The following is a 12,925-nucleotide window of genomic DNA, read 5'->3' as shown; positions in this document are numbered from 1 at the left end:
AAAAAAAAAAGAAAAAGTAAAAGAAAAAAACCTCTTTGTCTTTTCTAGAAAGTGCATGCATACAGTGCTAATTCCTTTACTTACCTGTATCCCACATATTTTGATATGATTTATATTTCTTTTTTATTTCTGGAGTCTCACTCTGTTGCCCAGCCTGGAGTACAGAGGCATAATCATAGCTCATTTCTACTTCGAACTCATAGGCTCAAGCAAACCCCTTTTCTCAACCTCCCAAAGTGCTGGAATTATAGACATGAGCCACCGTGCCCTGCCAATTCAATGTAATTTTTATTTCCCTTTAGACTACCTTTTTGACTCTCTTTTACCACTTAGATTCTAACAACACAGTTCTAAGTGTTTGGAGATTTTCCTGTTACCTTTCTGTTATTGATTTCTAGTTTGATTCCACTGTGATCAGAAAACACATGGTATTATTTCAATTCTTTTAAAGTTGTTGAAGTTTCTTTTATGGCCCAGGATGTTGTCCTGATCTTGGTATACATTCTGTGGTATCTTGATGAGAATGTGTATTCTGTTGTTGTTGAATGGAGTGTTCTATTAATTTTGATTAAATCCCATTAGTTGATAGTGTTATTGATGTCTTCTATATAATTACCAATTCTCTGTTTAATTGTTCTTTAAATTTTTGAGAGAGGGGTGTGCCTCCTCAAACTACGAATGTGGATTTGTTTATTACTTTCAGTTCTACCAGTTTTTACTCTACATATTTTGCAGCTCTTATATTTGGTTAAAACACTTAGAATTGCTATGTCTTCTTGGTCCCTTTAATATCCTTTTTATCATTATGCCTCTCTGTGGTAATTTTCTCTGTTCTGCAGTCTATCATATTAATATAGCTATTTCTGGTTCACTTTAACATTTTCATAACACATCTTTCTTCATTCTTTTACTTTCAAAATGCCTATATCATTATATTTGTAGGCAGCTTTTGTTGACAGCATGTAGTTAGGTCATGCTTTTTTGTTCACTCTGCCAATGTCTTTTAATTGGTGTATTTAGACCATTTACATTTAACGTGATTATTAATATGTCAGGGCTTATGAATGCCATTTTATTTTTCGCTTTATGTTCTCTGTGTTTTTGCTTCTATTTTATTTTTCCTGCCTTCCTGTGGTTTACTTGAACAGTTTTTAAAATTCTGTTCTGGTTTATCTATAATGTTTTTGAGTATACCTTCTTTTTAGCTTTTTTAGTGATTGCTCTAGGTATTCTATTATGTATACATAACTTTTTACAATCTATCATGCCATTTTAGTAGTTTGAGTGAAATATAGAAACCTTACCTTCCCTTCTATCCCTTTACTCTCCCACATTTATAATATAATGGCCTTAGATATTTCCTTAACAAAATTTTAATCCCATCAGACAACTTAAACTGTCAAACATAACTTAGAAAATGCAAGAGAAGAAAAATCTATTGTGTTTTCCCATAGTTTTGCTTACCATGTTCTTTCTTCTTTATCTTCCATGATCCCGCCCTACTTTTTATAAATCATTTCCTTACTGTTTACAGAACATCCTTTAGCCATTCTTGTAGGATAGGTCTACTGCTGGCAAATTTTGTTTTCCTTCAATTTATAATGTCTTGATTTTCCCATTATTTTCGAAGCATTAATTTGCTGGGATGGGATTCTGGGTTTTCAACTCTTTTCTTTCAGCACATGAAAAACAATGTGCCACTTCCTTCTGTTTTCCATGGTTTCTGATAAGAAATCGTCTGTCATTTGAATTGTTTTCCCCTGTAGATATATGTCATTTTTCTCTAGCTACTTTCAAAAAAAATTTATTTATTTATTTATTTTTTTGAGACAGGGTGTTGCTCTGTTTCCCAGGCTGATGTGCAGTGGTATGATCACAGTTCACTGCAGCCTCAACCTCCCAGGCTCAAGCAGTCCTCCCAACTCAACCTCCTGAGTAGCTGGGACTACAAGGATGAACCGCCATGTCTATCTAATTAAAAGAAAAAAAATGTAGAAACGGGTTCTCCCTATGTTGCCCAGGCTGTTCTCAAACTCCTGAGCTCAAGTGATCTTCCTACCTTGGCAACATTTTTTGTTTGTTTGTTTTCAGCCTTGAATTGTGCTTTGTCTTAGCATGGATTTCTCTGAGTTCACCCTATTTGGTGTTATCTCTGCTTCTTCAATCTGTAGATTTATGTCTTTTGCTAAATTTGAGGGCTTTCAATCATTATTTCTTCAGCCTTACCCCTTCTTCTCTCTTTCTAGGATTTCAGTGACACAAAGTTAGATCTTTTGTTATAGTCCCACAAGGCCTTGAGGCTTTATTTTTCTTCTAATCACTATTCTCTATGTTGTTTAGATTGGGTAGTTTCTGTTATCCTCTTTCAGTTCACTGATTTTTTTCTCTTCTCCTCCATTCTGCAGTTCAGCCCAACCACTTTTTTCTTCAGCTATTATAGTTTTAGTTCTAAAATTTTTCTTCAGCTATTTTTCTTTTTTCTTTTTTCTTCAGCCATTATAGTTTTCTTCTTCAGCTATTTTCTTTTTTTTTTTTCCTTCAGCTGTTTTCTTCAGCTATTATAGTTTTAGTTTTAAAATTTTCATTTGGTTCTTCTCTTTCTCTTCTTTTCCTTTGTTGAAGTTTTCTTATTCTTTGCTGAGGATTTCTATTTCTTTCATTTGTTCCAAGAACATTCCTAACTCCCTTTTCATGGATGCCTTAAAGTTTTTATGATATTAACTTAACATCTCTGTCATTTTGATGTTGTCTCCTATAGGTTGTCTCTTTTCATTCCATTTTGAATTTTCCTATTTCTTGGTATGACTAGTGATTTTTGGTTTAAGTCTGGACATTTATTCATTAGAAGACTCTGAATCTTATTTAAACTTACTTTTAACAGACTTCTTCTGACTCTATTCCAGTAGAAGATGGGGAGGGGGCGTCACCTTGTTACTTCTATAGCAGTTCAGGTTCCCTACTTGGTCCCCAGGGTGGACTTCCCATTACTACTAGGCAAGGGTGGGAGTTCCAGCTCCCCACATGGACACCACTAGCATAGGGAAGAGGAGGGAAGGCCTTCATCACCAGCTATCAGGAATGAAAGTCAAAGTCCAAGCTCCTTCCTTGGCATTCTCTGATACCACACATTCGGGATATAGGAGGCCTCATTACAGCCTCATGAGGATGTTAGATGTTAATCTCAGCTCCACTCGGCCTTTGCTGTCATGGGTGAGGGTGGGGCCACAGGTTTTTTTTCTTTTTCTTTTTTTCTGTGATGTTTCGCTGAAGTAGACTTGTAATTGTGTAAAGGTTTTCTGCTTTCCTTGGCTGCCCCTTTCCTGGTCTTTATTTATTTATTTATTTTCTCCTGATCGTATCTTTGTTGGGATTATTTTGGCGTAGGTGGTTCCAGCTTCTTCACTTCCAGGTTGTGGAATATATGAGGCAAAAATTAACCAACCAAACAAAAAAACCCAGGGAAATAACCCCGATGTTGTTCCTCAGTTCCTGAGGTTCCTAGCTTCTTTCCACCTTTCAAGTCTTCTGCTGTTTGTTTTATATGTAATGTTCAAGATCTTTATTTGTACTGATCAGGAAGGACAGAGAAAAACACATCTACTCTATCTCTCTGGAAGCAGTAAGAAGTGAATTATCCAAGTAGTCAATAAAATACTTGTTTCCTTTTGTATCTCTACATGTTTTGAATTTTCTCAAATAGACCCATTAATTTGGCAGTAAGCAAATATACCTAGTTTTAAAATTATTTAAATTCAAAATTGTATATGCTACGTTATATCCTTCCTGGCTATCATCAACACTTTTCATAACATTAGTGAAGTCACAAGGAGGTGACCCCAGTGCATTACACTGGCATAATGTTGCAAGTTGTGTTCTCTGTGAAGCAGATTTTGAGACAGAGTTTTGTGGGAAGGATGTTTATTAAGGAGCGCCCTTAGGACCAGCACCTGTGGAAGGGAAAAGGGTGGAAGCAGGAGTACACAGGGAAGGAAGGTGAATTTTGATGCAGGCCCCTCAGGAAGCTCTGGAACTAGAATAGCCCTTCAGACTTGGTCTGTGTTGGGCTGACAGCCAGACCCTCATACTCTACATCACACAGTTCTTGATGTGGGCTCTGGAAAGAGCATCACATTGGGTGAAAGAGATCTTTGCAACTGGCACCATTTCCAAACTCACTGCCAGCTGAAAGGTGTCTATGGGCAGCATTCTCAGCAACTGAGGACACAAGTCCTTCATTGAAGGAGGGTCTGGATAGTGCATCACCACATATACCCCACATGAATTTTTTTTTTTTTTTCCTCTATGAGACAGAGTATCGCTCTGTCACCCAGGTTGGAGTGCAATGGCCAATCTTGGCTCACAGCAACCTCCGCCTCCCAGGTTCAAGAGATTCTCCTGCCTCAGCTTCCTGAGTAGCTGGGATTACAGGTACGCACCACCATGGCTGGCTAATTTTTGTATTGTTAGTAGAGACAGTGTTTCACCATGTTGGCCAGGCTGGTCTCGAACTCCTTACCTCAGGTGATCCGCCAGCCTCAGCCTCCCAAAGTGCTGGGATTACAGGCATGAGCCACAGATCCCAGCTATCACATGGATATTTCTAATGGGAGCGTGTCTTTCAAAACATCTGCTCTAATCTCATTTTATAGATCCTGAAGCAAAAGGCAGAAATTACATACGGTCACATATTAACAACTACCTTCCCAAATATTTTTTCTCACAGCAACTACAGCGACCTTTACAAAGTGCAAATATGATCAAGTCACTCCTCAACTTAAAATGTTTCAGTGGCTTCTCATTACTAAGGACAGAAGTTAAAGTTGCATACACGAACCTCAAAGCCTTGCACAGTCTGTCTCCTGCTGCTCCCTCTAGCATCTTGCCTTCCATTCTTGCCCTGCCAGCCATGATGGTCTGCCTTCAACATTTTGAGGCACCTTGCTGCTTCTCGCCATAGACGGGTTTCTTCTGCTTGAAAGACTCCACCCTAACATGACAACTGCATGAGTGATCTTATACTGCTTTTGCCAAAATATCGCTTTGTTATCTTTGTACTTATGCATGTAATGCCAGACTTTAAGTTTGGATCATTGGTTAGTAATCAACCATCCACTGTCTCATTGCACTTGCAGCAGCAGAATTGTTACCATGGTGACGAATATTGCTGTTAAAAGTATTGGCTTTTATCTGATAGGGATATTGACTTGATGCCCCAATTGATAACTCCCTCTGAGGAAGAAGCCTGTTGCTTTGAAATACGTAGGTATTTATGCATCTATCTCTGATGAAGTATCAAGATAGAAAAGGAAATGTAGAGAAAGTGCATGGTACAGCACGCTGTGGTGGGCAAGTCCCCATCTCTAGTTTACTTAAATTGCGTTTGGGTGAATAAAGTATATTCATGCTGAAGAAACCCTTCAGGCAGGGGAGGGTGCATAAAACAAGACTAGAAGAAAGGCAAAAGATAAAACCATAGTCTACACAATCATGAAATTAAACCGTTCGTAGCTAGGATAATTCGGACTCTGGCATAGCTACAAATCTGGAACTCCAGACTAAAGGCTTTGAAATGAGTTTCCTTTTATCTCTCTCCTCTACCCCACCCGCCAACCTTTCACACTCTTGGGTGGTTTTCCCAAAGGCCCTCTCAGACTTTTGAGCGTGTGCCTCTCTCTCTGTCCTTCTACCTGTACCCACTGTTTCAAGAGTCAACTCCCAGAACATCTTAATCTCAGCCCCTATGGTATTTATCAAAAATCACAAGGTGAGATTTTCCAGTCGCCCACTAGAGCAACTGAGAAGGGATTCCCCTGATACTGACAAACCACCACTCCTCCCAGAATATGTCGATTCTCACCTCCTCCATCTCGACTACACATATTTGCTGTTCAGAAAAGGTTCCTAAGTTTTGCTGGAAACCCAACTTCTGTCCTCCAAGGTACTGCTGCTGCAGAGAATGAGCAAAGACTTGCAAGGCTGGGCAGGTGCTCCCCTCCTGGACTTACATGGCTCCCAGAATCATTTTTCTCAAATCCGACTTTTATTATCTGGTGTTAATAATTTAATGTTTTTCATTGACTCCTTTTACAGGTTTTTTAAAAATGGAAAGGCAATTTTTTTACAATAAAGGTTTTTAAAATTTGTAATCCCACGTCTAATGTAGTGTGATTTTTTTATTCTGGGAATTAACTTGCACACAAACACATAATTTACATCATGTTAGTACAGCATTTTGGACTATTTTTTTCTTAATATATTTAAACATTTTTCCATGTTTCTGTATTCTGAATACTTTTTATGTCACTTAGAATTTTTATTTCATACTTATTGAAAGATATCTTTCAGACTTAGATATTCTGTCATACATCGCTCGTGTGTATGTGTAAAAAGGAAAACATTGATGAAATAAATTGATTAGGGCATTTCTAAGGCAGTGATAGTGACATGCAGTTGACACCTTGCTGACAGTGATTTAGAAACAATCCTGATTTCAGAGATGTTAAAGATACAATAACAACACCCCGTGAATACACTCTCTTCATCAAGAAATAGAATAATCACTATTTTGTTGAAACTCCTTGTGTGTGCCTCCCAGATCAGGCATCTCTCCCTTTACCCTGTAGATAGTCACTATCCTTAATTTTGTGATTATCATTAGCTTGTTTTTCTCTCTACGTTTAGCAAATATATATCCCATTGTTGAATCTTATTTTTGAGCTCTTCTACAAATTGAACTATATCATATATATTTTTGTGATTTGCTTTTAGTATCCCACATTATGTAAGATTTATCCATGCTAGCCGGGCACGGTGGCTCATGCCTGTGATCCCAGCACTTTGGGAGGCCTAGGAGGGCAGATTGCTTGAGGTCAGGAATTCAAGACCAGCCTGGCCAACATGGCGAAACCTTGCCTCTAGTAAAAATACAAAAAAATTAGCTGGGCATGGTGGTGCATGCCTATAATCCCAGCTACTCAGGAGGCTGAGGCATGAGAATTGCTGGAGCCTGGGTGGCCAAGGTTGCAGTAAACCAAGATTACTCCACTGCACTCCAGCCTGGGTAACAAACCCAGACTCTGTCTCAAAAAGATAAAAAATAAAGATTTATTCATGCTAACATGTAGAGCTGCCATTCGTTTTCACTATTGTAGATTATGCACGGTAGTCCATTCCACAATTTATTAACTCTCCTGTTTGAGGAACATTTGGGCAATTTCCAGGGTTTTGCTATTGCAACTTGTTTTACTGTAAACATTCTCCTAGTTGTCTACTGGTAAGTATATGTGAGAATTTCTCCACTGTCTACACCTTGGAGGAAGACTTGTTAAGATTAGATCAAGAGTCAGCACACATTTTCTTAAAGGCCCAGATAATATTTTAGATTCTGCGGGCCATATGGTCTCCATTGCAGCTACTCAGAGCTGTCATTTTTAGTGTGAAAGCAGCCATAGACAATATGCAAAGGAATGGCTGTGGCTATGTTCCAATAAAACCTTATTTACCAATCCAGACAGCTGGCAAGATTTAGACCTCAGAACATGGTTTGCCAATTCCTGATCTAGATGAGTAGATTTCCTATTCTAATTGCCTACAAATACTGCTGCACTGCTCCTTCCTAACCTGCATATCCCCTGAGGGGAGGTGAATCCTGTCTCTGCTTAGGCTAAGGACTGGACTGAATGTCCATGTTCAGGGGCATTCAGAGAAAAGAGGAGAATGGGTGTGGGGACGTGGTGGCGGTAGTGCATCCCAGCTCTTCGTCTGTGGCTTTGACAATCTCTGGGAAGCAACAGAAGAAAGGGATTGAGGCAAAGCAGAACATTCACATTGGCTCTGCTGGGCCTGGGTGGGTGGTGGGGCTCTACCTGCCTGGAGGCTGGGGTCTCCGGCTGTAGCGTAGCCACCATCACAGAAGCCACTGTGAGGTCACCACCAGGCTATGGGCAGAAAAATTCAAACAGGAGATTGTATTTCTTTTGGAGTTGTATGATTTCCTTTATTATTTGAGCTGCAGTAAAGAAAGCTGGGATGGGCTCCTCTAGGGATACTTCCCAGATCCCTGGGCAGTTGTAGCCCTGGCTCCTCTTTAAATGGATTTGGTTTCAAAGATGATCGTCTCCGTGGTCTCGGATGTCACAGTGCCGCTGATCATCTCCAGCTCCTGGCCACCCTGGGCTTTCTCCACTTTGGCCTCTATGTTTTGCTTCTCCACCATCTTAGCCACGATATCTACCTCTCTGTCGTGTGATGTGACCCTTGCTTTTGAACCAGGAGTGGCCCTGAGGCTCCTTAAAAAGGAGCTGATCTTACTGGCTTTCTTACGTAAAGCTCCTGTGCTAGATGCAGATCGGTTCTTCCCCAGTTCGTGAGTTGTTCTCGACTCTTTTTTGGTGGAGCTGTGGGTGGAGCTCTTGCGAGAGGAGCTATGTCGCTTGCCCCTCACGTTGCTGTGCCCTTTTTCTTTTTTGTCATCTCTCATGTTTTTATGGCCAGATACGGACCGGCGGGAGGACGGTTTCTGATTCTTGTCCCCCGCTGTCCTGCGGTGACTTTCACTTGCCTTGCGGTGATGAGAACTTTTCCTACTGGGATGTCTGTCCTTCTTTTCTCTTCTTTCCTTTTTTTCATTCCAGGCTTCAGCACTGGGCGGGGAAACCTTCTGGCTTCCATCTCGCTCACTCATGTAGCCTTCGCTCTGCAAGGTGGAGATGAGGGGCCCCACGGCTGGCCCTTCAGTTCTTTCTGCTGCACACTTGCTGGTCGTCATACTGCCTGCAAACGCCGCACTCAAGCTGCTGTCTTGGGAGAGACTGGTGGTCCCCGCCATCGAGGTGGAAGTACCTGCCGAGGAGGTGCTTGCGGCACCCACCAAGGCCAAGCTGATACCGTCTGAGGATATGTTGGCAGCACCTGCCATGGACTTGCTGGATTCGTTTTCTCCTGGATTTTTGATGGCTGCTCCCGCCAGTGCTGTGGTCACCTGGCCTGGACCTGCAGATTTGGTTGCTGCTATGCTCACAGCGCCTGTTGCAGGACTCGTTGCTGCCCCTGCTATTGCCACATCTGTTCTAGGGCCTGTTGCTGTTCCTGCCACTGCTATGCCACCTGCTGTCCTGGCTGCTGCTCCTTCAGCAGTCCCTGGAGTGCTCCGGGATAGAGAAGCTGCACTAGCCGTTCTGTGGGAGGCACGTTGGATTCCCTCTCCCCCAGCATAAGCAGAAGAGGTGGCTGCAGATACATCACAAGGTTTGTGGAGCCCAGTCTCACTCTGATCCCTTTCTCTGTGGAGCTCTGTAGCCTGTACCAAGGGGAAGAGAAACAGATGAGATAGAGATGACTGAAATGGAGATCAGAACTTTCTGCTCCTCTCTTATCCTGGAGCTGAACAATTCAAAGGCTTGTAATTAGAAGAATCTGGGTCGGGCATGGTGGCTCACACCTGTAATCCCAACACTTTGGGAGGCTGAGGCGGGCAGATCGCTTGAGGCCAGGAGTTCAAGACTAGCCTTGCCAACATAGCAAAACCCCGACTCTACTAAAAATACAAAAAATTAGCTGGACAGGGTGGCGTGTGCCTGTAATCCCAGCTACTCAGTAGGCTGGGGTAGGAGTATCGCTTGAACTCAGAAGGCGGAGGCTGCAGTGAGCCAAGATCACGCCACTCTACTGCACTCCAGCCTAGGCAACAGAGTGAGACACTGTTTAGAAAAAGAAAAGAAGAAGAAGAAGGAGAAGGAAAAGCAGAATCTCTAAAATCATCAAGTCTAAGTTGTTTTTTTTGTTGTTGGTTTTTTTTTTTTGAGACAGAATCTCACTCTATCGCCCAGCCTGGAGTGCAGTGGCACGATCTCGGCTCACTGCAACCTCCACCTCCCGAGTTCAAGGGATTCTCCTGCCTTTGCCTTTTGAGTAGCTAGGACAACAGGCGCCCACCACCATGCCTGGCTAATTTTTTTGTATATTTAGTAGAGATGATTTTCATCATGTTGACCAGGCTGGTCTCAACCTCCTGAACTCTGGTGATCCGCCTTCCTCGGCCTCTCAAAGTACTGGGATTATAGGCATGAGCCACTGCACCCAGACAAAGCCTAAGTCTTGCTCTCATTTGTTGCCAGGTTCCATCTACAGTACCCCTTCAATGGTCACTCAATTTTGGTTGAGCAATTCCAGTACCAGAGAAAGTACTGATACAACTCCTCATCCTTGGACATTGTATTTTGTACACTTATTTTTACATATTCTGCAGGACAGATTTCCAGAAGTGGGATTGCACAGTCAAGGGATACACTCACTTTACATTTTGGTGGCTACTAAGATTGTGCATGTGCATACACACGCACAGGGTGTGCTGATTGACACAGAAATCAGTGCCTGGTAGTCACAGGGAGACAGACTGTGACTCAAATGGAAGAAAGACTTCTTCATTGTTAAAAATCTTGCACAGCACTTTGGGAAGCTGAGGCAGGTGGATCACCTGAGGTCAGGAGTTCAAGACCAGCCTGGCTAACATGGTGAAACCCTATCGCTACTAAAAAAATAAAATAAAATAAAATAAAATAAACAAAAATTAGTTGGACATGGTGGCGGGTGCCTGTAATCCCAGCTACTCAGAGACTCAGAGGCTGAGGCAGGAGAATCTCTTGAACCCGGGAGGCGGAGGTTGCATTGAGCCAAGATCATGCCATTGCACTCCAGCCTGGGAAATAAGAGTGAAACTCTGTCTCAAAAAAAAAAAAAAAATGCACAAAAAACTGTATAGTCTCCAATTGCATATTGGAGACTCAGAAGGGTGGGAGGGGGTGAGGGATGAGAAATTACTTAGTGGGTACAATGTGTATTATTCAGATGATGGTTACACTAAAAGCCCAGATTTTACCAGTATACGATATATCCACGAAAAAAAAAAACAAACAAACTACACTTGCACCCCTTATATTTATACAAATAAAGAAAAGTTCCACAACACATCAGACCACCTGGGTTGGGGTAATAAGTGTTCAAGAAAAGACTGACAATCAGGATGGTGTAGAAAGGATTTCAACCCTGGGTGTGAGACCGGAGTAGCTGATACCTAAAGTCTCTGAAATTCAGCCTTATGGGACACTTTGAACAAGCCCTCCCACCTCCCAGCGTGGTAAGTCCCCTAGTAGTGGCTCGTTTGGTCCTGAGCCCTTGAAAACGCAATACTTTTTCCAGGTGGGCCTCAGAAAGCACCAAGGGCTTTGTAGGACTGGCTTTGAACTGCTCCCTCAAAGACCCCGCCCCGTGTTGTCGAGCCTTAGAGAGGCTTACCACTAGGCTTTTGTTGTCTTCGGGTGCTGTGTCCCCAGTTAGAAGTGTCGGGGTACTGCAGTAACTCTCTACTGGTGGCCTCAGGAGATAGACAAGTTTTTCCCAATAGCAAAAGAGATCTTCCCGTGTGTCAGAAGAGGGACACAGCTGCAGATAAAAAGTACGGCCAGTGGCGAGTTTCAGGCGCAGCTGCTGTTTCTCACGATCGTGGATGGAGATCTTCACAAACTTCAAGGGAAGCAGTCTCGTGAGCTCTAGAGTCTTGACGGGCCTGCGACCTCTCCCCTTGGCAAACCAGCCCTGTCTGACATGCTCTTCACAGATTTTAGTTGGTCGGGCCAGCACCATGACGTCAGGCAGTGGGAGGATGGGGCTGGTGCAGACGATGCCCACTGTCACCATTCGGACACGGTTGTGTACATCAATCACTTCTCCCTTTTTGTTTATCTGAATAAAATTACTCTCGAACATCGGTGCATACTTGAAAATGTCGTACTCTCCTCTCTTGTACAATTGTCGCTGCAGGTCCCCCATGGAGGTTTTGAACGCACTCATTGAATAGTAGCTGCGGGCTGTGTAATAAGGTAAACAAGATTCATTGCTCATAGTTCTCTTCATTTAAGACAACTCCACCAGCCACAAATAGAGTCCCCGAGAGAGAGAGGGAGAGAAGGTAACTGCCCATCTCCCTACAGGGCTTCTGCCTAAATCTCCTGGCACCACCACATTTATCCTCTGCAGTCCTTTGTGACCTGTACTCATCTCACACCCCTTTGTCCTAGCCTCCATGCAACTATCCCTTCGAGTCAGGGTCACCAGCCTTCCCTGCAAAACAAATCAACACCTCCACAGGGGTGAGGCTGACCTTGCCGGGGTGTAGGTGTGGGTAGGCTGGGTATTTTTTTCAATCAAAATGCTGGGACGCATAATTTATGAAGTCATTCTGCTTTTATAAATATCTGGGTTGTTTCCAGTTTTGCTGTTTTAGATACCCCTTCAAGGATCATCTTCTTGCAAAAATATTTTTGCTTCAGCTGAATTGCTTCCTGGGGATAAAATCCTGGGCATGTAAGGTGTGCTTGCTAAGGGCAGGGGTGCTGTCTAGATGCTGATCTCTGTGTCCCCAGTGTGTAGGTGGCACAGTGCCAGCAGGCACTCAGGAATAGGTGTTGAACGAATGGTCCCAAGGGACTTCTGTTCCCCGTCAGAACTAAAGAGCCAGGGTTCCATTTGGGCAGTGATTTTCAGGATATGGAGGATTTTCTCAACTATTCTCTCATTTGAAGTGTTTTTTTTTTTTTATTTTTTATTTTTTTATGGAGTTTCACTCTTGTCCCCCAGGCTGGAGTGCAGTGGTTCCATCTCTGCTCACTGCAACCTCTGCCATCCAGGTTCAAGCAATCCTCCTGCCTCACGCTCCCAAGTAGCTGAGATTACAGGTGCCCACCACCACGCCCAGCCAATTTTTGTATTTTTAGTAGAGTCAAGGGTTTTTCACCATGTTAGCCAGGCTGATCTCCAACTCCCGAACTCTGGTAATCCACCCTCAGCCTCTCAAAATGCTGGGATTATAGGTGTGAGCTACCGCACCCAGCCAGAAGCAGGTTTATCTTTTAAAACATCATTTTCGAGT

General features: G+C 42.7%; 2 protein-coding genes across 2 annotated transcripts in view; both read right to left on the bottom strand.

Annotated features, from left to right (window-relative positions):
- The window catches only part of MED7 (mediator complex subunit 7), a 30,977-nt gene extending 23,081 nt beyond the window's left edge, over positions 1-7,896 (bottom strand). Inside the window, exons 1-2 of the mRNA XM_011966709.1 lie at positions 7,827-7,896; positions 4,517-4,652 (exon numbers count right to left, since the gene is read on the bottom strand). The gene's annotated coding sequence lies outside the window, so the exon portion shown is untranslated. The remainder of the gene's footprint in view (positions 1-4,516; positions 4,653-7,826) is intronic.
- A 70-nt stretch (positions 7,897-7,966) lies between these two features.
- FAM71B (family with sequence similarity 71, member B) lies at positions 7,967-12,030 on the bottom strand. The gene is made up of 2 exons (XM_011966710.1): positions 11,293-12,030; positions 7,967-9,298 (listed from the first exon to the last, which is right to left on the bottom strand). The coding sequence occupies exons 1-2, from the start codon at positions 11,908-11,910 to the stop codon at positions 8,087-8,089; spliced, it is 1,830 nt and encodes a 609-aa protein (XP_011822100.1). The 5' UTR covers positions 11,911-12,030; the 3' UTR covers positions 7,967-8,086.
- Between the last annotated feature and the right edge of the window lie 895 nt (positions 12,031-12,925).

This window comes from Mandrillus leucophaeus, unplaced genomic scaffold (assembly GCF_000951045.1).
Source record: "Mandrillus leucophaeus isolate KB7577 unplaced genomic scaffold, Mleu.le_1.0 Scaffold77, whole genome shotgun sequence".
Taxonomy (NCBI): Eukaryota; Metazoa; Chordata; class Mammalia; order Primates; family Cercopithecidae; genus Mandrillus; species Mandrillus leucophaeus.
This window is presented reverse-complemented; position numbering and strand designations above follow the sequence as displayed.

Coding starts and splice junctions, on each gene's coding strand:
- FAM71B (XM_011966710.1), bottom strand. CDS start 11,910: ATGAAGAGAACTATGAGCAATGAATCTTGTTTACCTTATTACACAGCC. Junction 9,299..11,292: donor AAGACAACAAAAGCCTAGTG/GTAAGCCTCTCT, acceptor CCCTTGGTACAG/GCTACAGAGCTCCACAGAGA.